The sequence below is a fragment of the Phoca vitulina genome, unplaced genomic scaffold (assembly GCF_004348235.1).
Source record: "Phoca vitulina isolate PV1807 unplaced genomic scaffold, GSC_HSeal_1.0 scaffold1, whole genome shotgun sequence".
In the NCBI taxonomy this organism is placed as follows: domain Eukaryota; kingdom Metazoa; phylum Chordata; class Mammalia; order Carnivora; family Phocidae; genus Phoca; species Phoca vitulina.
In genome coordinates this window covers 34,342,066-34,368,717 of record NW_022589704.1, presented here as the reverse complement: position 1 = coordinate 34,368,717, position 26,652 = coordinate 34,342,066, and the positions used below count along the sequence as shown (strand labels likewise).

At 45.4% G+C, this 26,652-nt stretch overlaps 1 protein-coding gene across 1 annotated transcript in view; it reads left to right on the top strand.

The window, feature by feature from the left end:
* The window catches only part of LOC116639550 (aldehyde oxidase 2-like), a 77,635-nt gene that overhangs the window by 24,233 nt on the left and 26,750 nt on the right, over positions 1–26,652 (top strand). The window contains 16 exon segments of the mRNA XM_032416098.1: positions 488–639; positions 2,165–2,258; positions 4,249–4,358; positions 5,984–6,168; positions 6,835–7,012; positions 8,277–8,369; positions 9,469–9,638; positions 10,234–10,348; positions 11,845–11,967; positions 14,901–14,997; positions 15,518–15,642; positions 16,544–16,677; positions 18,964–19,051; positions 21,874–21,960; positions 22,150–22,341; positions 24,613–24,840. Of these exon segments, the coding sequence (XP_032271989.1) occupies positions 488–639; positions 2,165–2,258; positions 4,249–4,358; positions 5,984–6,168; positions 6,835–7,012; positions 8,277–8,369; positions 9,469–9,638; positions 10,234–10,348; positions 11,845–11,967; positions 14,901–14,997; positions 15,518–15,642; positions 16,544–16,677; positions 18,964–19,051; positions 21,874–21,960; positions 22,150–22,341; positions 24,613–24,840 (2,171 nt within the window).

Genomic DNA, 26,652 nt, shown 5'->3' with positions numbered 1-26,652 from the left:
ACCTGTAGAGGTGCAAATCGGCAGTCAAAGCATTATTGATTATAGGCAGTGATCTAAGTGATTGAAAATCCTTGGTCATTATTTTAATGCCATCAGATTTATTCCCCTTAGTCACAAACAGCTTTGCATAGTTTCACTGTGGTCAGTCAGGAGAGTTCTAGTAAGGTCTGCCACCTGCTAGTTGTCACTCTCATTCCTTCTTTCTAGCCTCTATTTCCTTGCATTTGTCTAAAGAAGAGTATAGACCAGCCCAGGGATTGCTCCTGGCTGCACAGAACTACCTGGGGAGCCTTTGAAAAAGCCCCATGTCTGGAAATTCCGACTTAAGTGATTTGGGAGTAAGGTATCTGTGCTGTTGAGTTCCCAGTGATTCTCTGTGCAGCCAGTGTTGGGAGCCAATGCACCAGCTGAACGCGACGGCCCCGGCACCATGATTATAATTCAGTTGCTCCTCCCATGTCACCTATAAAAACAATTTGCTTCCTAGGACTGACAATAGGTGCTGGCTGCAGTCTGGCCCAAGTAAAAGACATTTTGGCTGAGCGAGTTTCCGAGCTTCCAGAGGAGAAAACTCAGACATACCGAGCCCTCCTGAAGCACCTGAAGAGTCTGGCATGCCAGCAGATCCGGAATATGGCAGTACGTTCTAGGGGCCAATCATCAGACACACTGGACCTATTTCTTAATTTCACTGCAGTGTTGAAATAAGCATTGGCAGAATCAGTATGCAAAAAGTTCTCAGCAGATTGAAACAACAGGCACAATAAATAAATACTTAATATTTAACAAACATTATTAAAAATATATTTAAAAGAGGACTCTAAGTCAAGTTCAACATAATAGCCAAGTAGCAATGTAGGTCATAGTTTTGCTAATTTCATGATAAGACTATCAAAGAATGTAATTTAGTTTTAGGCTGCATTAACAGAAGTATAGTACCTAAAATAAGGAGGGTAGCCTTCTCTACTCCATACTGCTCAGACTGCAGCCGGAGAATAATGCTCAGATCTGAGAGTCACACTTTAAAGTCTGGCTGTTTCTGAAGAAGAAGAAACAGAAGAGACACGGCTTTTCAAAATAGGCATGCTCCCTCGCTACATACCCCCAAATGGTATGTTAGAAATCCTTGGGATATGGGCAATTAAGGGAGGACGTATTTCTTTTGAAAAAGCTCTTCCAGTGATTCCTCCTGTCAAGAACTCTAACACCTTGCAGCCTGGTGAGGAGATGGTGGCAGGAGAGTGCGGGGTTGGAAACCACATCAGAAAGAGGAATGGTGGGGGTCAGAGGGATCATGAGCGCTGCCTTCAAATATGTATAGATTCACAAGGGCAGATGTGATTGACTTCATATAATCACAAAGGGTAGAAGTGTGACTGATAGGGGAAAATCCAGGGAGGCAAATTCAGCTCAGTGGAAACAAGAACTGGAACATCAAGCTGTTCCTAGAGGAATGGGGGTTCCCTGTCCTCACCCATGTTCCAGCCCAGACCACAGCAACCCAAGGTGGTCACTGGAGGCACCATCACTATGTGGAGAGGAGAGTATGAAGTAGAATGGCCAGTCATTTCCCTCCCAAGTTCTGAGATGCTATAGGTTCAACCAGACCCCAGAAGAGGAAAAGGGCGGCTCTCCCTCAGTGGTGTAGGAGCCCAGAGCCCCAACACACCCATGTGGGTGCTGGCCATGTTGGAGGCAGGGTTAGATGCGGGACAGCAGCTCTGTAGCCGGGACCGCAGCCACCTGTGGTGTGGCCGAGGCTGAGCAGGGGCTGGTTCACAATGGGCCACAGAATCCTGCTACCTGGGTTTGAATCCCAGGCCTGCCCCTTCCTAGCTGGGAGACCAGGCTCAAGTTTCATAATTCCTCTGTGCCCAGTGTCTTCATCTGAAAAATGGCATCAATTTCACTGGGTTGTCGAGAGAAGTGAGTGAATGTGTGTGAAGAGGTAGAACAGGCCGAATGCTGTGTGAGTGGCAGTTACCATCAGTTCCTCTCCCGATCCCAAGTAGTGGGCAGGAGGGGCCTCCCAGATGCTCGGAATGGAGTCCCTCTGCCAAGAAGAACAAGACTCCTTGTGACTGCGAGAGGACCTTAAGCAGGTGCCCGTGGGGCATAGGATCTGAGGGATAGAATGACCCAGGTTATAACTATCTCTTCTTAGTCCTTAGGGGGACATATTATAAGCCGGCACTGCTATTCGGATCTGAATCCAATTTTGGCTGTGGGCAACGCTACCCTCAATCTGCTAGCAGAAGGTGAGCTGCCCCAGAACATTCTGAACTGCACCGAAGACTTTCTGTCTTTCTTTCTAGGGAATGGCTGTAAGTGAAAGCCCTGGTCTGGGGCTCTCAGTCCACGTGGGGAACTCGGGCTCCTGGAGGAAGGCACACGGATGCGAGGGAGTGGCTCGCGCTTGCGGCTGGCCCCACAGCCCACACCCACACGACACTCCCCCACAGCCGCGTGACAGCCAGGGGAGGTGAGCAGAGCCCCGGCCGAAGGCGCTCTGCTGCCTGAGGGCTGCTCCCTCCTTTTCATGCCCACCCCTCTCAGTTGCTGTGTGTGAAGCCACGAGGCCAGGGAGGACACACTGCAGACACCACGGGCCCTCTGGGGACAGGAGGAAGGGAATGACTCATTCTACATGCTGGCTGAGAACATCATTCCCTTGGGGCCGTTCCACGCGAAACTACCCTTGTCTCCCTGGAAACGCTCATCTCCCTTGGTGCCTCCGCTGCCAGGCCGATGCCGACACGCCCATTTCCTGGGCGCTAACCATGGCCCAGGCTGTGCCGGACATCGGACACACAGCCTGTCTAGTCCATCCAACCGCCCTGCTGAGGCCACCTGTAGAGACAGACACTGATGGGAACCATTGCCTGCAATGGGCTGCCTCCCCGGGGTTCTGCTTCTCCCTGTGATCACTCCTGCCCGTCCCTCACCCACAACCCACCAGATACCCACTCCTTCCACCCACCCCACTTGGCCGGCCAGTCATTCACCGTTCCTATGGGCGGTGGGACCCAGGGGCTAGGCTGCAGGGAAGCAATCACAATCTGCTCCCCACGTGAACTTTGGGGCGAGGTAAGCCTCTCCAGGGGTTTGTTGGCCATAATACGAGCCCATCCCTAACTGGTGGGAAGTGTTGGGAGAGGCTTTGTGCAGAGGAAAAGCTCTCGGTGTCCCTATTGAGCTTTGCATGGGGCCCACCCAGGAGGGAGGAGCCGAAGGGCCTCACCCTGGCCTGGCCCTGTCACCCATTTTTCTCAGCCCTCCCCGCCTATGGTCCAAGACAACCCCAGCCTGACCCCCAAAGAGCAGGAAAGAAGAAGCAAGACTCTGGAGCATCAGGATAGCACGGAGAGCCTGGCCCCCATGCAGAGCCTTCCGCTTCACCAGTAGGAGTAGTGCTAGCAGTGGTGTTCTCCTACTGGGCTGTTGGTCATTACCTTTGGCTTAAGGTCTCTGTTTGCCCAGCTTTGCCCAAGCCACCTCCACCCTGAGCGCAGCCTCGCTCCGGCAAGGCTGGTAGATGAGCTCGCTGACCCCAGCGGCAGGCCAGGCCAGCCAAGGTCAGCAGGGGCTCCTTTGGGGCGCTCCTGCCTCCTTCGGGACCCCCCTGCGTTCCAGTCAGCATCTTGCCGCCGTTGTCAGGCACAGAACCAGCTCCGACTCTCTGGGCTGCAGTTTGAGCCCTCATGGCCCTGCTGTGCAGCCACAAACCACGTTTTATAACGGGGGGGGGGGGGGGGGGGTATTGCTCTGACCGCTAAATTGTAACACTTGGGCTGAAAGGTTTTGTGAATTGCTCACTTCATTTTAAGGGTGTAGGTATCCAGCAGCAGCAGCAAGAACAAAAAGCAAATGCAATGATTTGAGCTCTGCTGCTAGTGGAAATAAACCCTGTCTCTGCCGAAGCTACGCCCTTATCTTGATCATAGCGTTGAACGAGTTAGGTTTAGTCAACCAGCCTCTGCCTAAAGATGAAAACGGCACAGGCCTGACCGGCCTTGGGGGGGGGGGGGGGCAGGAGCCCCAGCTCACAGAGCACGTGAATGCCCAGGGGCCTCCGCCACCCGCCCTGGGCGGAGGAACGGGGGAGCCCTGGACTGTCACGCACGCAGACGGCTGCCTCACTCGGGGCAGAGGAAGGTGACCTTTTCCTCTTTGCTGCTGACATTTAAGAGTGCAGAATACTCCGGCATTCCTGTCACAACTATGCAGAAATGTCATTTTCTTCAACAGCAGGTACACGCCAGATTCCTCTAAACGAACATTTTCTTGCCGGGTTGGCAAGTGCAGACCTTAAGCCAGAGGAAATTTTGGAATCTGTGTACATCCCTCACTCTCAAAAGGTAAGAATTCTGCTGGCTGCTTCTGAGAGTTGTTTTTCCCTTTCCATAACTGAATGCAGTCATCTTTAGAAATCTGAAAACAGATGGAAGGAAAATAACTCTGCCCTGAAAATCTGTTTCCTGTCCACTGTGGGCTGGCCCAGCACCAAAGCTCTCAGACACCCTCGGGTGAGCAGCTCTGGGGTGTGGATTTGGGGTTGTTGTTTCAGCTGTGGGGTGGGGCCCGCTGAGGGCAGCGGTTGTGTTTCCACACCCCTTTGTGTCTACAGATCAACTCTGGGAGGCGGAAATTAAAGCTCTCCAGCTATGGAATGAGCTTCTCTGCCTCACCCACAAAGAGGCGGACGCTAGGGCTGGGCATCCCCATTTCCCACTCTAGCTAACTCCAACAGCTCAGAGAAACACGAGGGCCTCCAGAAGTTTGCTAACACAGGTATCTGGGGTTGATGTGACCACCCAGCTGGCTGTGGCATGGGTCCTCTGTCCTCACTCAGTGTTCCGTGTCTCTCCCCAAAACTGTACCTGAGTCCAAGAGTACAGTCTTCCCAGAGAGAGGCAATTCAACACACACACACACACACACACACAATTATCAAAAGCCAGGAGTTAGCTTGGTTATGCAGGAAGTCTTATATTAAGTCATGTTTTCAGCCATGTATGACCTTCATTTATTTTTCCTTTGCAATGGAAACTTTGAGATGTATTCTAGTGAAATGTGCATCTGCCTAAAGGCTCCAGACAGAAAACCAGGCCAACTCAAGCACAGTGCCCTCAGTGGCCGTACCGTTGGAAACACACTTGAGATACAGGTCCTCGCCATTAACCCCATGTCAAAACATCCACAGTCACGGTGCCAAAGAGCCCAGTGAGGCAGCCATCACCCTCCTGACTCTTGTTCCTGATACAAGAGTCCCTAGTCCACTGTCAGAAAGTTCTAGTCGACTCCTTTGTGACCTTTGCAAAGTGGAAACGTAGTCATTTCTACAAACCAAGAAATGTGGTGGGTCTCTTTCACACTGTAAGCAAATTGCATTTAAAAACACCTATGCTGGGGCGCCTGGGTGGCTCAGTCAGTTAAGCGTCTGCCTTCAGCTCAGGTCATGATCCCAGGGTCCTGGGATCGAGCCCCGCATCGGGCTCCCTGCTACGCGGGAAGCATGCTTCTCCCTCTCTCACTACCCCTGCTTATGTTCCCTCTCTCGCTGTGTTTCTCTCTGTCAAATAAATAAATAAAATCTTAAAAAACAAACAAACAAACAAACAAACAAAAAAACCACCTGTGCTGGGAGGGCTCCTCCAGCCTCATGAAGATAGAGGCATCTGGAGACTAGAGGGAAGAGCCCCTGGAAACAGAGCACATAGACATGATCCAGGTATCTTAGCCTCGGGAAAAGTGCACAGTGATCCCTGTTCCTTGAGGGCGCCGGGCACTGGGGATGGGCCTTCGGGAGGGCGCCATTCTCACTTTGAGTGAGAAGGCCACCGACTTGCCCTCTAGCTGTGCCAAATGTCTTTTGTGTCCTCTTAGATTGAGTCTACGTGATGAATTAGTAGCACCAAGAAGCAGAAGCCATGCTCTTAGTTTCCACATGTCAAACAACCCCAAATGGTTCTTGTCCCCACAGTGGGAATTTGTGTCAGCCTTCCGACAGGCTCAGGGCCAGCACAATGCCTTGGCCGACGTGAGTGCTGGCATGCGGGTCCTCCTCAAGGAAGGCACGGACACCATTGAGGACCTGAGCGTCTCCTACGGAGGGGTTGGGGCCGCCACGGTCAGCGCACGGAAGTCCTGCCAGCAGCTTGTGGGGAGGTAGGCAGCGAACCCTGCACCCCAAAGGTGAAACCTGGTGTCAAAAAAGAAAAAAAAGGAAGAGATTTGGCTCTGGCCAATGTTGTTAAAAGCCCTGGGAAGATGGAAACTCCTGTACGTAGAACACACGGCTTGTTCTCTCTGTAATTTTGCTAATGAATCAAACCTCACTTGACGTTGGTTAACGAGGGGCCGCACCATGGGTGCGGGATACAACAAAACTGGCCCGGCACCGCATTCAGCCCCCGTCCTCACGCGCACACCAGCACGCCAGCAAACCCACACCAGCCGGTGTCCGAGGGCACCTATTGCTGCACCTGCTGCTCGGGAACACTCGATTTCTTCCTCAGTAAGGGCCTGTCCAGTTCCCAATGGAATTGTCCCTAATGGGCTCTTTGTCTAATGCCTGGCTCCAGCGTGGTCTGGCTCTCGGACATGCTTGGTTCATGCTGCAATGAAAGGGTCCCATCCTCACCCTGCCATGACCCTCAGGCCCTCGGTGCCTGGATTTTCCTGAAGGGCTTGGTTAGGGGATTTCTAAGTTCCCTTCCAACTCATAAAAGGAGACCGGGGGTTCTCTAAATTGTCACTATCCAATATCTAGTACATGCTGTGCTGTTGAAACTGCCCTTGAACTCGTCCCTTCCCGGCCTCCAACCCCACCAGGCCCTGGAATGAGCTGATGCTAGAGGAAGCTTGCAGGCTGCTTCTGGAAGAAGTCTCCCTCCCAGGCTGGGCTCCAGGGGGGAGAGAGGAATTCAAGAGGACTCTGGTGGTCAATTTCTTCTCCAAATGCTACCTGGAGGTTCTGCAGGAACTGAAGAGGCTAGGAAAGCTGATGCCTGTAAGTGCTCTGGCATTCCTGGGCTCCTTGCAGCCAAAAGCTCCCAGCTTCCCGCTCCGTGTGCGACCTGTCTGTGGGCAGCCTGGGCCGTTACCTGTCACCTGTTCTGAGGCGGGTCTTGTCAGCTCCCAGCCAGCCCCCCTTCGGGGATTCAGCCCTGGAGGGCTGCTACGTGAGGCTCAGGATGCCAGGCTGTCTGCATTTCTTAGACGTTCACTGCGTGTCCTGAGCCGCACGGCCTCGCGGGGCCCCTGCCCGCAGTGTGCAATTTCTTTTTCTTTTCAACTCAGCTTTACTGCAGTATAATTACATATAACAAAATGCACCTATTTAAACCCAATGAGTTTTAACAAATGTGCAAACCCACATAGCCACCGTCAAACAAGGTATAGAGCATTTTCATCACCCCCAAAAGTCCCTTTTGGCCCCTTTGCAGTCAATCCTCCCAGCCCTGCCTCCAGGCAAACTCTGATCCGCTTCATGGCACTAGAGATTAGGTTTGCCTGTTCTGAAATTTTATATTCAATATAAAATGTAAGATAAAATTTTATTTTTCAAAAAAATACTAAAATTTATTTGTATGCAAATATTTAAGTGGCTTCTTTCTAGACTTTCTGATTGTAAATTTCTGGAATAAGTTAAGCAAAACAAAACGTTCTCTCACTCTCTATTTCTTTCCCTGACTATGAATATAACTCTCACCCTACCTTATACCCCCTGTTTCCAACCACACCCCACTCCAACACTCCTCACGTCACCCAAGGTCCCCAATTTTCATTTACTCAGAGGTAGACCCTCACCAACCACATTCACCAGGGCAGTCATCCTGCCATTTAATTTCTGAATCAAAACACTTGGTGTGTTTCAGACACCCAGAGAGCTTTCCCAATTTTACTGCTGAATTGCTGCGTTGTTGAGAAAAGCAATCAGGATGTGGGCTCTTTTGTGTACAGTGAACTCCATTTCATTCTGGGATGGCTGATCCAGTCCCCAATTTTCTTTCATCTCCTGCCTTTACCCAGCTCATTGACAGGCCTCTCCATCCTCAGGGTGACTGGAGGATCAGATTCAAATCAGTCAGTCCAGTTCCTCTTTATGTGGAAAGGAAGGGAGATCCTGGGAGGTGATGTGGATTTTGGTCCTCCAGGTTACCCCGGGCTTGCAATTTCTTGGATACTGTAGGCAAGTCATTTTCACACACATCAAAGCCCAGTTTAATCATAGGCTAATCGGTTCATCTTTATTGTTTTGAATTGTCTCTCAGGACAGCCATCATTATCCTGAAATTTCAGACCAATTCCTACGTGCTCTAGAAGATTTCCCTGTCACAGGACCCCAGGGAGTCCAAAGGTACCAGGTCAGTGAGTATAATTTAATGGGAACCTAGGAACTAAGAGATAAGCTATAGCTACGTGAGCTAAGCAAGCACTTCAGAGTTGTGATTTACAGTTCTGACTTTCTAGTTTTTGCTAGTACATTGCCCTTTGTTTAGGCCAAGTCCGGGAGCCACTGTATCTAGAATCAGGCCTGAGCTACCACTATGCATACTCAAGGCTGAACCAACCTGGAATGGTTTGACCATCTGACTAATAATTGATAATCTCCTCCGACTGATGTTCTTTGGGCATTTGTTTGAAGAGCACCTAAGCCAGGTGTGGGGGAAGGACTGAGTAAGACAGTAGCAAGGTTCAGCCTCCAGCCCTGATTGCAAATGTCTGATCTCCAGTCAGCAAAGCAAGAGCCCTGCCAGTACCTGAACCCACCCTTCTTGAAGGACAATATAGAAAGTATCCATTATTATCTATTAGCACCCAGCCCCTCCCCCCCACCCCATCTACACACACACAGATCATCCCTGAGAAGCATTCCAGAGTAAACACCTCCATCTCCTTATCCTCCCAGTGATGTTTTTGGGCCACTTACAGGGGCAGCCAACGCACCTTGGTCTGGATCTGGGTGGACTCCATTCCATTAGCTCTTCTCCCCTCTCCCCTCCCCCAGGCCCCGTTCAAGTTGATGCTCAAGGTTTTGGCTTAGATTTTGGTCCCCTACCATCGGGATTTATATCATTTTAGGCTTCATCATCATGATCAGTTTAGTTGTGAACAGTTTGGTCATGAGAAAGGTAAGAAAGCAGGACATGGAGACCCTCTGAATTCCAGAATAAAGCAGTACAGAGGCACGACTTGGAAACAGAAGATGCCAAAAGGAAAAGCTAGGGTGCCCCTTCACCTACTTCACAATTCTGCCAAAAGGTCGGCATTACCACATAACTGACAGGACAATTCCCCAGGCTAGTTACATCATTAAATTGTCACATTTATCATCTGACCCACTCCAGTGTTTGTTGCCTGAGGGCAACTCATTTCTTAATCCTGAATCAGGAGTGTTGGTAATTGGCCAGGCCGCTTGCGGAGATTCAGGTTTTCCAGGGCAACTCTTGTCTCCCTCTGCAGAGTGTGGATTCTCACCAATCCCTCCAAGACCCAGTTGGACGTCCCATCACGCACCTATCAGGTCTGAAACATGCTACATGTGAAGCCGTATTTTGTGATGACATTCCAATGGTGGATGGAGAACTTTTCATGGTTTTGGTGACCAGTACCAGAGCCCATGCAAAAATCATGTAAGTAAATGGAAAGCTTTCAAAAAAATTTTTAAAAGCACACCTGCAGTTTCCCTCAGAAGAATGTGCCTGTTCTGCTGTGTCCTAAACCCAAAGAACCTAAAATTGAAAGAATAAAGAAAAGGTCACCATCCCCAGGAGCAGAAAGGGAGGGTATCTGGAAATGACCATTAAGAAAGAGAGAACAAAAATAGTAGTTATGGGCTCCTTGCTTCTATTCTAACTTCACAATACCTCAGCTCTCTGCTGGAGCCTCAGGCCTGGCTCCCAGGAGTAACTCAGAGTAGGGCGATACTCAGCTGGTGATAAAACCCTGAAATACTGCATTTCTGAATGGTAAATGCCCGGTGTCCTAAGCTTCCTAAGAAAGTCCCTTGCCACAGCCACATGGGCCCCGACCCTCGCTCCCCTCCAGTAGCTGAAGTGTTACCCTAACCCAGCAGGGAACCTCCTGGATCCTGGGGCAGGTCAGCTCTTATTGGTCAGGACCTAAGCTGTTGTAATTTTTATTTTCAACAATGTTCTATCTTTCCCTTAGGTCTGGGGCCCTCGAAGTTTGCTGATTTCTACTTCTTAAATATTTATCTTTTTTCAGATCAATTGATTGGTCTGAGGCCCTTGAACTACCTGGGGTGGTCGAGGTGATAACAGCTGAGGACATGCCGGGCACCAGTGGGACTGAGGATGACAAGCTGATGGCTGTAGATGAGGTACAGAGCACGCCTTCTCAGGCGACCTTGTGCAGATAATCACCAAGGTCCGACCTCGAGCTGGTTTGCAATCGCCCCCCTCCACCCACCCCCCATTGGGGGATAGAAGTGCCAATTCTTCCAGCTTCTCTCTACACCTAACATCTTTATTGCAGAAAAACAAGTCCTAGTTTTCCCACTGTGTGCTCTTGAGTCAGTTTATCCTTGTCTGAAGAATGAATGTAGGAGCTGACTGTACAGGATAGAATACCCTAGAAAAACCTAAAAAGGAGAGTACAAAAAATACAGCTACTCCGTTATCTATACTAAATTCCTCCCTTCCTGGACCAACCCCACATACACACCCCCACCTCCACGGACTCTTACACAGGCCAGTTTTTATAAAGTTGCTCTTGCCATCCTTGACCTTTTAATTCAATTCCACGATTATTCATTGAATACTTGCTTTTGGAACCAGGCTACCCTGGTTCATGTTTCAGCTCCACCCTCACTAGCTGTGTGCCTTTGGGCATCATTATCTGCAAAATGGGAATCATCATAGCACCAACACCGTTGTGTTACTGTGAGATTTAAATGAGCTAATGCATGTAAAATGCTTACAACAGTGCTTGGCCCCCGAAGGCTCTCAGCAGGTGTTAGCTGTACTGTCAGGTCTCAGTGAGTCACACGGACTGTTTCTCCAACCGTGAAACGAATCACTGTTCTTTTGGTTGCACTCCGGGCGAAGAGGTCAGCTGTTACTTAAGAGCTCTATTATCTGCTCAGGAGGCCATAACAAAATACCACAGCCTGGGTCACTTTAACAAAACTGAAACTTATTTTCTCACAGTTCTGGTGGCTGATCAACCAAGATCAAGGTGTTGGCAGGTTTGGTTCCTCCCGAGGCCTTTCTTCTTGCTTTGCGGGTAGTCATTCTCTCAGTGAGTCCCCACACGACCTCCTGTCTGTAGATGAGCCTCCCTGGTAGCTTCCTCTTCTTGTAAGAACATCAGTCCTTTGGGTTAGAGCTCCACCCTGATGACCTCACTTAAGTTTAATTACCCCTTTAAAGGCCCTGTCTCCAAATACCATCACATTGGAGGTTAGAGCTTCAACATAGGAGTTTGGGAAGAAGGAGGGGATTCAGGGTAGTTCGTAACAGGAATCACACTATACAAAAAACACTTTTCCTTCTCTTTAAATTCTACGATGATAACTCATACCATGAAGATGACACGTGTGAACCAGGCTTGACAGAGGACACAACAGATTCCAGTCACAGCCAATCTCACATCCACTCTGGGGCTGACATTCATTTAGTAAAATGGCCAATGGAATCATCTGTATTATTTAAATTATTTTTTAAATTAATTTTCTTAACCAAGCACATGTGGTTGAATGTGACCTCCAGTATGGTTATTATTGCTAAACAAGAATAAATAAGACACCAGCCACTGTTGAGTAAGACTATTTCTACAGATATTTTTCTACCTGCTTCAGGCATATACTTTCTGCAGGTGCTTTGCGTGGGCCACATCATCTGTGCTGTGGTTGCAGAGACAGATGTACAAGCAAAGAGTGCACTTGAAAAGATAAAGATTACCTATGAAGATCTGGAGCCAGTAATCTTGACCATCAACGTAAGCCGGGGAGGCTGGTTTCTTTCCTGTAAGGTTGTAGAATCAAAAGCACCTTTGTAAATTTCTTTTTTTATTTTTTTAAAGATTTTATTTATTCATTTGAGAGAGAGGGAGAGAGCATGTGCAGGGGGAGGGGCAGAGGAAGAGGGAGAAGCAGGCTCCCCACTGAGCAGGGAGCCTGATATGGGGCTCGATCCAGGACCCCAAGATCAGGACCTGAGCCAAAGGCAGACGCTTAGCCGACTGAGCCACCCAGGCGCCCCCACCTTTGTAAATTTCTTGATGCAAGACTAATTCTAACTTTTTCTTGTCACTGACTCGTTCTGGAAAAATCAGCTTTCTCTAGAAGGTATTACTTGTATGAATTAAAATTAGCTTTGGCTCTAAGAAATGAGGGGGAAAAAACACACCAAGAATTGAAGTTTCTTTCTCTCTCACATTCAAAAGATCTAGAAGTAGTCAGTCCAGGGCTTATTTGGGGTTTTATGTTTCAGGGATCTGGGCTCCTTCTATCTAGTTGCTGCATCATGCATGGTTTCTATACTCCACGTCACACTTTGGTCCACAATGGCTGCTGAAGCTTTGGCCATTAAGTCCACATTCCAGACAGCAGAGAGAATGAGATGATGAAGAAGGGCATGTCCCCTCCCTTTAAGGACACTTCCCATATCTCATTGGTTAACACCTAGTCAGATGCCACACCTACATGCAAGGGGAGCTGGGCAATGTAGACTTTATGCCAGGTGACTACATATCCACTAAAAATTGGGTAAGATGATGAGAATGGATATTGAGAACGATCATGTTTTCAAGGTGGGGCCAAAAAAACAGAGTGACTTTCATGATAGAATTCCACAGAAATTTCCCCTCTTATTTTTGGGTCTAGCTGATGGAATACAAATGCTATTTCCAAAGCAGAAAGAATGAAGTTAGAATAGAAAATTCAGATATAGACTGGGATTTGCAGGTTCTAACTCAATGAAGGACAAGTTCAGAGTAACTGAGCTGAGAAAAGCTTTCTTATTTGTGCACTTGTGACAGAAAATAGAATTTTTTCAAAGGCCCCAGTGAACCACTTGACATTTTTTAAATGTGCCTAAAAGGTACAACTTGCTCAATATTCAAAGTGTTAAAAAGGTCATGTTTCTTGATCTTTCTAAACCAAATCAATTCTGTTCCAAATTCCCATTTTGCCAAGTTTGCAAGAAGTCCAGACCCTTTTTCTTGGCTCACTCTCCATCCCTGGGTTGTACTAAGATTCTAATACCAGTTTTTGAAATCTCAGTTCTAATCCCATTTCCTCAAGGGGGAAATGGCACCCAGAAGAAAAACCATGAAATATCCTGGGACTCAGAATGGTTAGAGATCTAGAGTTCTCTCAGAATGGGACTGTCCAGAGTCAGCTAAAAATTTCTTTTGTGAATGAAAGTAGGTAACAAAATAGTCATACATACCAACACTTACTCACCCATCCACCCATTCATTCACTTCAATGCTGTATATATGAGAGGCAGTGGAGGGTAGTGGCTAAAAGCACAGGTTCTAGAACCAAACTGCTAGGTTTGAACCCTGGATGCGCACCTGACTAACCGTGTCACCTTCAGCGAGTTAAGGTGTCATGGTTTCTTCACCTGTAAAATGGAGCTAATAATAATACCTACCTCATCAAGCTGTTACGAGACTAAATGAGTTAATACATGGAAAGCACTTAGCACAGTGCCTGGCACATACTCAATCCTCACTAAACAAAGCACATATTACAACAAGATTATATGATCTCATGACGCATTTCCAGTATGGCGATAAACATACTTCCACATGAACTCGGGTGGCTCAGTGAGATTTTGGTGTAGAAGAAAATGAAAAAGTCCACTATCTGGTACACATTTTCTGCTGCTTTAAGAAATCAAGTATTCTTCACCAGGCAAGAGGCTTCTGAAAGCTAAGCTGGGGCTCGAACGCTGCCTCCATCTCTTATTTGCAGCATGACTTTAAGAAAGGCATTTAACCTCTCTAAACCCAGTCTCTGCATCTGGAAAAAAGAGAGATCATAATGGAATTAATGTGAGAATGCATATACATGTGCTGTGTATTGTGCAGTGCTTGAACAAAGCGAGCCCTTGGTAAATATTGGCAGCTCTCATCATTATCATAACGAGCAAGATAGATGATGAACTCTAAGGCTATTGGAGAGTAAGAATGCAGGAAACAGGTGCCATTCTGAAGTATGGAAAATCACGTTGGGCCAAAAGGCTCAGCAAGGATCAGCTGTTAATAGGTGAATCCACAGAGCCTCAGAGTGGGATGGCTTCCAGTCTTCATGTGTAGTCAGTTCACACTATTGTCGGAAAGAAAACATAGAAGAAAGGGCTAGAAAGGCCCTTACGAGATATGCCAAATACCCAAAGAAATGAACAAACTTCCTACAGTGTCTATTGGGCTTTCTTGCCCAGAGATGTGTTAGGACTTGAGTCTTCTCTCTCAACTTGGCCTCAGTTCTTTAGATCCCTGAGTTAGAGGTTCTTGTATGTGAGCTACCGAAGTCTTACACAAGTATTTTTCTTCAAGGAGAGGTTAAAGAGGGAAGGCCTAGAACCTCACCCGTACTGCAGTTAGACCTATCACCTGTTCCCTGGACATCCACACTGAAGATGAGAAATGAGCATTTATCATCCTGGGCCATCATAGCATCCCCAGATCTCAATTCTTCACATTTCCCTAATCCTTCTTGTCGGTTTTCCCTGCAGTCTAGAAGACGTCCTTCTGATATCCATCTCATCTCTACCACGAGCCCACTACTCTAGTACTTCCTTGCTTGATGATTCCCTTCGTGGCTATTTTAGGGAGTTTACTGGCCTTTGATTAAGAAAAAAAAATGCCATAGGAAGAAAAAAAATTTTAATTGGCTTGTGTGTTTTTTTCCTATCATTTAGGATGCCATAAAGCACAACTCATTCCTATGCCCTGAAAAAAAACTTGAACAAGGAAACATTGAGGAGGCATTTGAAAAAGCTGATCAAATTGTTGAAGGTAAGTGATTCAGGATATTTAATAGAATCTTTGCACGATTTCTATTTCAAAGCAGATACTGAGAACATGTGATTTTCTCTCAGAAGGGTATCCTCTAAAGACTCAGAACTTTGACAAATTTCTCTTATAGCTCTTCCTCTCAGATTATGTGTGTGTGAGAGAGAGAGAGAGAGTGTGTGCGTGTGTGTGTGTGTGTGTTGCCTTTAGAGGTGGGGGGTGGGGAGCAACAGAATATATAGAAGAAAAATCCCTAGCACTTTGATTAGTCAAGGACAGAGGAATAGAACCAGACACTTTGAACTTGTTATCCAAAACTGTAATCTCAGAAACAGATTGCCCTCTGTTGCCACAGGACAAATGCCTGATCCATCAGTTCCTTGGTCTGAACAAATCCAGACTGGTCAGTCCACATCTTACTTGCTTTTCAATTCCTCAACATAGTAGTTTCCAACTAGCACACGCTTTCAAGAATTTCCCTATCTTGCACTTAACAAGAATTTCCCTATCTTGCACTTAACAGGAGAGGTCCATGTTGGAGGACAGGAACATTTTTACATGGAAATACAAAGTGTGCTTGTTATTCCGAAGGCAGAGGACGAAGAACTGGACATTTATGTGTCAACACAGGATCCAGCCCACGTGCAGGTAAGGCCCAGGATCGCCTTTACCTTCCCAAATTCCTAATTCCATCATGGCCTTTGATGCCCACAGCCTCACAGTTGGCAGCCATTTTACCTGTAGAAACTTGATGTCCAGGTACTAGACCCCAGTGGAGCAGCTAAGATACCAGAACACTTTTATTTTGTCTGGTCTTGTCAAGTAAATAAAAGAACAGTCGAGGTGAAGGGGATTAAGAGTACACTTATCATGATGAGCACTGAGTAATGTAGAGAATTGTTGACTCACCATATTGTACACCTGAAACTAATATAATATGTATGCTAACTATACTGGAATTAAAATAAAATAAAATAAATTAAATCAAATTTAAAAAAAAGAACAGCCACAGTCACTTGAGATTTAAAGAGAGCATTCATTTGCAGCATGCTTAAATGAGCTCTATGATTGGATAACAACACTAAATAATATCCCGTATGTGGTTTTTCTCTAAAATAATCATTACAGATAAACTTTGGAGTGAACACATCACTTTGTAGCACATTTTCATTTCCCAGTTGCAAACTGCCCTAGGGTTTTTAGCTGCAAACATCTTCTTTAGCAAGTTGTCCTGAGTTTGCTGATTTTCACCTTGTTGGGACTTCAGGTCTAGGCATTTGGCTATGATTCCAGCTTCTGACAGGAATCTAGGACTCAAACAGTTTCCCTTCTGGAAAATACCATTTTTCTGCTGGAAAGGCTGTTCTGTAAGATTAACGATGTTTATGAACTCAATAGAGCTCTGCAAGACAGATTTAGACTATCTTAGTTTTTTGTTGTTGTTTTTCTGATAGTAGGTATGGATGAATATTGCTATGATGTTGTTTCAGAAAACAAAAGGATTCTTTGCCATTTCTTGGAAAACTTTTCCATTATCTAACTTTTACAGAAAACAGTGTCCTTTACTTTAAACATCCCCATCAATAGGATCATCTGTCACGTCAAACGGGTGGGTGGAGGTTTTGGCGGGAAAATAGGAAGACCAGCCGTATTTGGAGCTATTGCAGCTGTGGGCGCTATCAAGTAAGTGCACTAGGGGATATAGGAGGGTATAAAATGTACAGAGCTAAGGGTAAATCAGTGAGTCACTGAGGGTCACTTGGACTGCTGTCACAACCACCTGAGTGTCCTTGGGCAATTCAGGCTCCTGTCTCTTTTTCTTTATAATTATAGATAGAGTACCCACCCTCCTAGAGTTATTTGAAAAGTCGAATGTACACAGGACTTCAAATAGGCTAATTTGCTATAAAAAGGAAAAGTGATATTATTAGTTAAATAGTTCCAAGGCTGAGGCTGCCCTGGCCTTGAGTTTCAAGGAAGGTGACCCATTTAGGGGTGGGACAAGTATCCTACCCAAGTGGAACACCAAGGGGGTGGGTCCTCCCCCACTTTTCCTTCCTACTCTAGCTGCAGACAGGGTGGAGTGAGGAAAGAAAGGCTCCCACCCTCTGCCTCTCTGCACCTGGGAAGGGCTGGCTATTCAATGTTAGTTTAATGATAGATGACATCCTCAAAGAAAGTTCCCGGGCTAACCCCAACCAGAAAGCTTGCTCTTTTGCTGTTTATGCTATTCCAGTTGCTAGCTTTTCAGATCCTTGTTCATTTTCTACGACTGTTTCTTGGTAGTAACAAAGTACTGTCAGAGCCCCAGTCAGCCCACAAAGTTCAAAGGTCCTGCTTCCTTTGACAAATTCTGTGTAGTTCAGAGCTAGCTCCCAAAGCACTCAGATGTGTGTCTTGTTCTGCAGTGAGAGGTGGAAAATCACAAGATCTGAATGCCATCTCTAGTTCTTTCCATAATGAACCTCTCTATTCACACCCACCAAGAACCCAGCAAGGGATAATCAGTTCATCATGCTCCCACTAGGCGTTGTGCCTTTAAGACTATTCAAGCATTACCGCACATTTGAATCATCCAGGGAGCACTTAAATCCCAATGCCTAGGCTGCCCCATAAAGATCCAGGCATCACTGTATTTGAAATTACCCCGGTGGTGCCACTGTGCTGCCAAGTGTGGGAACCAGCGCCTTAGGCTACAAGCCTGCCTTAGCGCACATCTGCATGCATTCGGTAGTTCCCAGAGTAGGCTTCCCAAACTGTTGATAATAAGACTCTCCCAGGCTCATAGAAATCCCTGCCTCCCCATCCCAGACCCACCAAATCAGAATCACCAGGGGGTGGACCCAGAAACTTTACATTTAACTGATGCTCCAGGTAGTCTTCACCATTAAAAAAACAAAAACACAAACACAAAAAAGCAAAAAAAAAAAAAAAGGAAACCTCGTGCCAGAATTATAGTTTTCAACACGTACCTGAAAATACCTGATAAGAATCACTGAGAAAAATGCCAATTCTAGGGCCCCTCCCCAATGTATTGAATGAGAGTCCTAGTGCTAAGGCTCAGGAATCTGAATTTTCACCAAAATACCAGATGATTCTTTTGCACTCCAAAGAGTCCAGAACCACTGCCCTAGAGATACAGAAAGGCTAACGCTCCGAATACTGAGGGCCCAACTTGGCCAACAGGGTAGCGTTCATGGGTAGAAATGAAGATGCTAACCAGCAGGCTAAGGACAAGTACTTGGCCTTGTTTTTGCAGTTGTGTTGTTAAGTTTGCATTTATCTATTTGCACTCTTTCTCTTTTGTAACTAGTGGTGGGGATATGCAAAATGGCTGGATCTGGGTGAACATCAAATCTGAAGCCGTAAGAACGCAAGTTAGGGACGCCTGGGTGGGTCAGTCGGTTAAGTGTCTGCCTTCACCTCAGGTCATGATCCCGGGGTCCTGGGATCAAGTCCCACATCGGGGTCCCTGCTCAGCGGGGAGCCTGCTTCTCCCTCTGCCTGCTGCCCCTGCTGCTTGTGCTGTTTCTCTCTCTCTGACAAATAAATAAATAAAATCTTAAAAAAAAAAAGAACACAAGTTAACTGGCATGTGACATTAATCGCTTTAGCTAGATCTCCAACCATTGAGTTATAGGCTACAGCGACAGTAGTAATTTGGTCACATGTTAATTCGGATCAGTGCCCAGCTCATTGTATGTGCTCAGAGAGTATGGTTGCATATCAGTGCCCAGCTCATTGTATGCACTCAGGGAATGGATGGTTAAATGAATGGCTGGATAAATGGGTGGGCGAATGGATGTAGGATGGATGGGTAGAAAGGTAGATAGATGGATGGGTGGGTAGATAGTTAAATGAGGGATGAATAAATGGGTGGGCGGATGATAGATGGGTAGATGGATGAATAAGGGAATGGATGGATGGGTGGGTGGAAAGGGTGGAGAATCTAAGATTTGTTTTCTTTAGAACTGGTCATCCCATTCGTCTTGTTCTTGATCGTGAAGATGATATGCTAATAACAGGGGGAAGGCACCCATTATTTGGAAAATATAAAGTGAGTATTAAAGGTGAAATTATTAAAATACCTCATTTTATCTGAGTGGTTTTATAATTTTTTATTATTTTGATTTTGCTACATTCTAAAAACAATAATCTTACCTAAAATATTAAATGAAAATGCTGTGTACTTGAATACTCATAAATTTTATGAGGAAATTTTAGTAAATCTAGGATAGATTATGAAGAAATTGAATGATAACACAATTTCAAATGATAAAAAATTATTGAAGGAATAAGATTTTCATTGGTGGTTCCTCAAAGACAAAAAATGAAAGAAGCTACAAGGACTTGTTATACCAAAACTTCCTGACTATAAAAATATTTTGTGTAGCGGCACCTACACAAAAGTGTGGCTCAGTCGGTTAAACATCTGCCTTCAGCTCAGGTCATGATCCTGGAGTCCCGGGATCAGCCCCGCATCCGGCTCCCTGCTCAGCTGGGAGTCTGCTTCTCCCTCTGCCTGCCCCTCCCTCTAACCGCCCTCCCCGCCCCCCTCGCTCATGTTCACGTGCGCACTCTCTCTCTCTTTCTCTCTCTCTCTCACTCTCTCAAATAAATAAATAAAATCTTAAAGAAGAAAAAAAAAGAAAAATATTAAAAAGAAAATATTTTAAAAAAAGAAAATATTTTGCAGTTGAAATGTTTGGAAACAATTTTACCACTGTAACTACAAAATCATTTTTACAAGTGTTTCCACTAAGTTGTTATGAAAGTGTCACAAAAGTTCTTTGCAAATAGGAAAAAAAGAATCCACTAACTAATGAAATAATTTTATATTTTTTCAAACCACACTCATTGCATTTTATACAACTATGGCATAAGCACCATTAAAAATACTGTTAACATCTAGTTGACAACAATAGTACTTTTCAAATTTGTGACTGAGTTCTTAGGATAGTTCTAATGTAATGTTTCTATATCAAAGACGTTTTATCTGGGAATTGCTTAGAGCATACACATAGCTAGATACTCTACCTGAGGTCACTGCCTTAGATTACTAAAGTATTGTATTTCCTGGGTTACTAAAGCCATACCACAGCACCATTTTATTTCTTCCATTGGCATTAGTAATTTTTATAATTTGGGAGAAAAGGACCACACTTGGCCATTAAATTTTTTATTTGCCTTCAAATGCACAGAGATGAATACAACTACTATTATCTTCTAGCACCAAGAATAATGTAGAGGCACATTCTAGGATTATGGCAGTGTGTTTTGTTATGGTGGTTGTTGAGTTCTTTGGTTTTGGCCTGAGTTATAAATCAGACTTTATTTATATTGCATTATGAGACTGTTTTAGTACTAGTCTTTATTAAGAAGGTTCTAGACTGTAAATATTTTGGTAATTATAGTAATGTAAAATATAATTAAAATGAGGGAAATAGACTTTAGAAAATCCAAATTTTATTTTATTTTTAAAGAAATATAATTTTACTTCCAATATAGTAAGCTGTGGGTGTGAGAGAGATGTGTCAGTATGTGTATATATATAGAGAGAGTGAGATCCTCATTCAAACCTAGCTAACCAAGTTTTGCTGGGTTATTCAGAGCTATTTGTAAATTAGCATAATAGGTGTTTATGTGTAAATAGGTTCTTCTGAAATTCTTGAAAAGTTTATAAACAGTTTAAGAATTCTCTCTACTACCTTACTTATTATACCATTTTGCTTAGCAGTCCTTTCTTCATGAAAAGTCACAGGTAAACTTCAGCCTAACCTTTGTCAAAATTACCATAAATTCTGAATTTGTGGATTTTTCTACACGTGCTAAGTGCTCTGCTTTGTTATCTCCATAGATGATGATAGCCATACGGTTGTACCTCAGAAAGGCACAGGTACCAGGGCCAATCCTTTTCTGGTGGAACTACACCAGGAAGCGGGAGATTTTCCATCTGGCCTGTGCAGACCAATGGTCTAGGTGGGTGGGAGGGGAGTGGCAACTTCAGGAAAATGCAAGGTGCTTATTTGAGTCCCAATAAGAACAGTAGCACTAGCTCACATTTGTTACATCCTTAATCACAAACAATCACATTTGTTACATCCTCAATCAGAAAAATGCAAGGTGCTTATTTGAGTCCCAATAAGAACAGTAGCACTAGCTCACATTTGTTACATCCTTAAGCTCCCTAAAATGAGAGCAGCCGTTCTCATGTCCCTTCCCCAGCTTCAGCTTCCAAGGCTTTCCCATAATGAGATGCACTCTGGAATTCCAGAGACTTTTCCACAAGGGGGAGAAACTACAGACTAAATTAGAAGGAAAACTAACAAAAAGTGAAGGAGATTTGGGGCACCTGGGTGGCTCAGTTGGTTAAGCATCTGACTTCAGCTCAGGTCATGATCTCAGGGTCCTGGGATCGAGCCCCCATGATGAGCCCACCGTGGGGCTCCTTGCTCAGCAGGGAGTCTGCTTATCCCTCTCCCTCTGCCCCTCCCCCCACTTGTGCTCAAGCTCTCTCTCTCTCTCTTTCAAATAAATAAATAAAATCTTAAAAAAAAAACAGTGAAGGAGATTCTTCCAGGAATAAAGAAGAAGAGGGTAGCAATTATACACCAGGAGGCAAGCAAGGACTTTGGAATTCCATACTGACTGTGAAGCCAGAAAATGATGCCTCAAAAGGATAGGGCTCAGCAAAATTCAGGTCAGGAGGCCTTTGTCAGCCAGGCAATGAAAAAAAGGGGATGGCCAGGAGTGGTACACCACCAAGCAAATGGGAGCAGAGTCTGCCTTCAGTTGTGCCCAATCCTAGAGCTGGGTTGTGACTTAAACTTGGCTTGTAAATTTTAAACAGATCATAATATGTCCTTCATTTGGTGACAGGTGGGATTCATGAACAACGGGCGAATCAAAGCTCTGGATATTGAGTGCTTCATTAATGGAGGATGCATGCTGGATGACTCTGAGCTGGTATGTGCATCAGAAACCAGCACCATCTTTAATCCTGAATAGAATGCAGAACTTCTAGATGAGTCTTTACGGAGCATTTTTCTTCAAGTACTTACCCAAGTTCCACAAGCAGTTAGACTCGGTACTTGACTTTTACAGAAAAAAAACAAAGTATTGTCCAATATATATTAATATCTCCTTTCACTTTAGGTAACAGAATTTCTCATATTAAAGCTGGAAAATGCATATAAAATCCGCAACCTCAGGTTCCGGGGCCGTGCATGCATGACAAATCTACCATCTAATACAGCCTTTCATGGATTTGGCTTCCCACAAGGAACCCTGATAACAGAATCTTGCATCACAGCTGTGGCAGCCAAATGTGGCCTTCTGTCAGAAAAAGTAAGGTTGTAATCAAGGTTGTAACCAAGGTTGGTGAAGAATCAGATGAGGTAGGAAACTAGCTACCCAAGGAAAGACCCTAGAAGAACCACTCAAATTAGCCCCAGCTCAGAATTTGAGGTAAATTAAGTGCTACCTGAAAGAAATGACTTTCCACTATCTTCCTACATCCTTATGCAAACAACTTTCTGTTTCTTTCTTTCTTTTTTCTAATTTGTACAAAAATAATTGCTCTTTTTAAAATTCTAACCACACTGAGGGAATTAAAATAAAAAGTGAACGTCCCCTTTTTCATCCCATCATCCCTATTGATCAAGGGTAACCATTGTTAAGAATTCTATGTTTATTGTTCCAGGCCTCTAGATTCATACACACATATGTAAACATTGATGTATTATATGTGTGTGTGTGTGTGTGTGTGTGTGTGTGTACATAGAGAATTAGTTACCAAAATGGGACCATGATAAGCATATCATACTTTTTCTGCTTGACAGTAGGCCACGGTTATCTTCCTGTGTCAATAGAATGATCCACTCATTCTTTTTCATAACTGAATAGCATTATGTAATAGGGACTTACCATAATTTATTTAGCCACTCCACTATGATACACATTTATGTTGTTACCCATTTTGGGCTGTTAAAATGATGTTGCAAGAAACATCTTGGTACAGATAGACCAAAATATAGATGTATTTTTGCCCTATTGTATATATCTGAAGGATAAATTTATAGAAGTGGAATTGCCAGTATACTTGAAAATTTTTGAGAGATATACTGCCAAAAGATGCCCTCCAAAAATATTATTTTGTACAGTATCCTGGAAGGTGCACAGTATAGACAGGATGCTAGGCCAGAGAGAGGCAGGCCACTGGCAACTGAGATAATTATTAATAACAGCTTTCTAGCCTTCACACATTTCAATTAGGCCCTAGCCTACTTTTTACACTTCTTTTCCCTGTTTCCCCAGTATAGTCTCTCTGCTCCAGAAGCCACACTTAATATATTGCCCTTTGAACCCCTTGGCCCCCAAGTTCAACAGAGAGGACCAGCAGGTTTGTGATTGTCAGGGTACTTCCTACACACAGGAGAACACCTACATATGGTACCAGGAAGAACATAGTTATCCTAGAGAAGTCACATAAAGTGTTCTATGAGTACAAGGGAGAAAGACATCACTTTGGCTTGCGGGGAGGAGAGTCAGCAAGAACTTTCTGGAGAAGATGACACTTAAGATAGGCCTTGAAGAATAATAGGCACAGATAATAGGAAGGTAATCCAGGCAAATGGAGCGGCTCCAGCAAGGAGAGGCAACCTCTTTGTGGTTCAGTTTCCTTATCTATGAAACAAGGATGATATGACTCACCACACAGGGTTCCTGCAAGAATCAAATGAGCTAGCACTTGTTAAAACATTTGTTTCCACAAACTGGATGGTATTATTCCAATGTTACTGCTGATAATGATAATTATTTAATGTTACTAGAGCGAAATGGGGAGAATGAAGACTTCCTGAGCACATCTCAGTGGGCTCTCCTTCTTTATCAAATCTTGCATGCTTTCAGGACATACAACACCCCATATTCAAATACATTTTTAAAAAGATTTGACCACACATTCCAGAGGCAATCAGAAGGCTTAGAGTAGATCTGCTATTTGTTACTCGCTGCAATGCTATTCCTCTGTAGCAGGACAAATCTTCAGTTATGACAATAAACCCTTGCTTTTATATACAATCTACCAGCTCTTCCTCATCCTCTGAACCTTGTAGGAAAGAAGGCGTATCTTCTTCCCTCAGCCTCTCCATCCTGCTGCCCTCCAGGGACCAGTTACTACCGCTACCCTCCACTTGAGGAGGGAGAAACCCTGATTGGTACATTGAAGAAGAGATGAGAAATAACTCCCGTTATTTTTTTTAAAGATTTTATCTATTTATTTGAGAGAGAGAGAGCACAATCAGGGGAGGGCAGGGGAGGGACAGAGGCAGAGGGAGAAGCAGGCTCACCGTTGAGCAGGGAGCTGCCATGGGACTCGATCCCAGGACTCTGGGATCATGACCTGAGCTGAAGGCAGATGCTTAACCGACTGAGCCACCCAGGCGCCCCTAACTCCCATTATTTTTACAAAAGCACATGCTGTTCAAAGAAAGAAGCAGCACCCTGTCTTCTCCTCACCAAAGTTTGTGTTTTAATGGGGAAGCTTTTCAAGTCTCTCTTTTGCAGTCAGTTTCTGTCTTACCATAAACTATCAACTCAACTTCTCACCCATTTCAGATTAGGGAGAAAAACATGTACAAAACAGTTGATAAAACCATCTACAAACAAGCGTTCAGCCCTGAGACCCTGATCAGATGTTGGAATGAGTGTCTGGACAAGTCTTCCTTTCACAACAGGAGAATGCAAGTGGAAGAGTTTAACAAGAAGAATTACTGGAAGAAGAAAGGCATGGCAATCATCCCCATGAAGTTTTCAGTCGGTTTTGCTGCAACAAGCTATCATCAGGTAAGGCTTTTCTACGTGGTGAATAACCCTCACATCAGATGCACTTCTCGCCCTGTCAGCTCACGTTGACTTTGGGAGAGGGTCACATTTCCCAGGCACCAAGCCCCTCCCTCCCCAGCACCTGGGAGAAATGTAAGAACTCTCCTGAGCAGCATCCCCATCTACAAGCTCGTTCAACACAGTGCGGTAGAAAAAATGTCTCGGTGTCAGAAAATGGCATCAGCAAGCCTGCTACCAGCATGGCTGCCAGGACACAGCAGTGACCACAAGCACCACCCCACCCCACCCCAAATCATCCCTATGCCGAAGGGAATGAGAGCCCACAAGGCCTGGGGTGCTGAGCTCTCTGAGCCCAGGGGTTACGGCTTGGGCAGGGAGTGGGGCCTCTCCCGGTCTGTGCCCCAGACCCCTCAGCTCTCCTCGGTTCCCCAAAGTCTAGGCAGAGAGGTCACTGCATGTTGTCCTGACAAGCTGGCTGTTTCCAGCTGCCTCTCCCAGGAATCTGTGTCAATTCTAGTGGGGAAACAGGGGTGCATGGTCCAAAAATCCTTCCAGGTAGATTGCAAAAGGAAGAGGCAAGTCACTCAGAGGCCACATCCAGAAGGGAGGAGGAAAGGTGCAAATAGATGAGTCCATTAAATAACACAGGACTGGTACAGACAAGTGTTCCCAGCAATCCCAATGGGTCCCGTATGGGAAAGCTGTTTACAAAACAGGGAAATGGTATTGCCTCCCCATTATTGTCCACCAGAAGCAGAGACTCCGCAACTGGAAAAATCTTATGTGCATTAGATCTAAATCTAAATCTAAAAATACATTAGATCTCCCTGTGCGTATACCATTGAAAGCATTTTCCCACTTACACCCAACTACCAGCAGCCAATAGACACATGCACGTGCTCACACCACAGAAGCTGCCCTGTCCAAGGAAATCCTTCTTAGGGAGTAAAGCAGTTGCCCCCAAGCCCTAAGCAGCTGCAGTCAGGTGGCCCTAAGAAATCCTTGGCCCTGCCACTTACTAGCTGTGTAATATTGAGCAAGTTATTTAACCTCTCTGAGTCTCAGCTTCCTCAATTATAAAATGAGAATAATAATCCTTTCTCTTAGGACTGATGAGGACTCAACAAGCTAACAGATGTAAAGCACTTGGCAGGGTTACTGGAGCACTGTGTAGCTATCCAAGGCAGCCCACACCCCTTCCCCAGGAGGTCTCAGACGCACCTCGCAGGGCTGTGGCTGCTCCAGCAGTAGGATGAGACTCGCCGGTCTCCTGAGTCACACTCCTGTTCAGGCCCAGCGTGCCTGTTCTGCACAGAGGTGCGGGCAGGTTGACCGTTACACCTACGGGCCTGGACTAATCCAACAGCTGGAGCGTAAGTTATTCTAGATATCTGCCTGTGGGGTTTTTTTTCTCTGATACCAAATGTTGTGTTTTTTTCTGCACCAATCCTCCAACACCAACTGAGTGTGCAACAGTTCAATTCAATTCTGACGCTAACTACCCAGAGTTAGCACAGACCGCACAGATCAAGGGCTAAGTCCCACAAGACTGCCTCCATTTCCGATACCAGCAAAAGTAGGGTGCCCAAGCTCTCACACTTCTGTCCAAGCAACTACAAATTCAGGGGTTTCCACTACCCACCTCACTTAGGTTTGATACTTGCTAGAGCAACTCGCAGAACTCAGGAAAGCACTCTACTTACTATTATGACCAGTTTGTTATAAAGGATACCACCCAAGAATAGCCACATGGTAGACATGCATGGGGCAAGTTATGTGAGAGGCAAATGGGGCTTTCATGCCCTTCCCCTC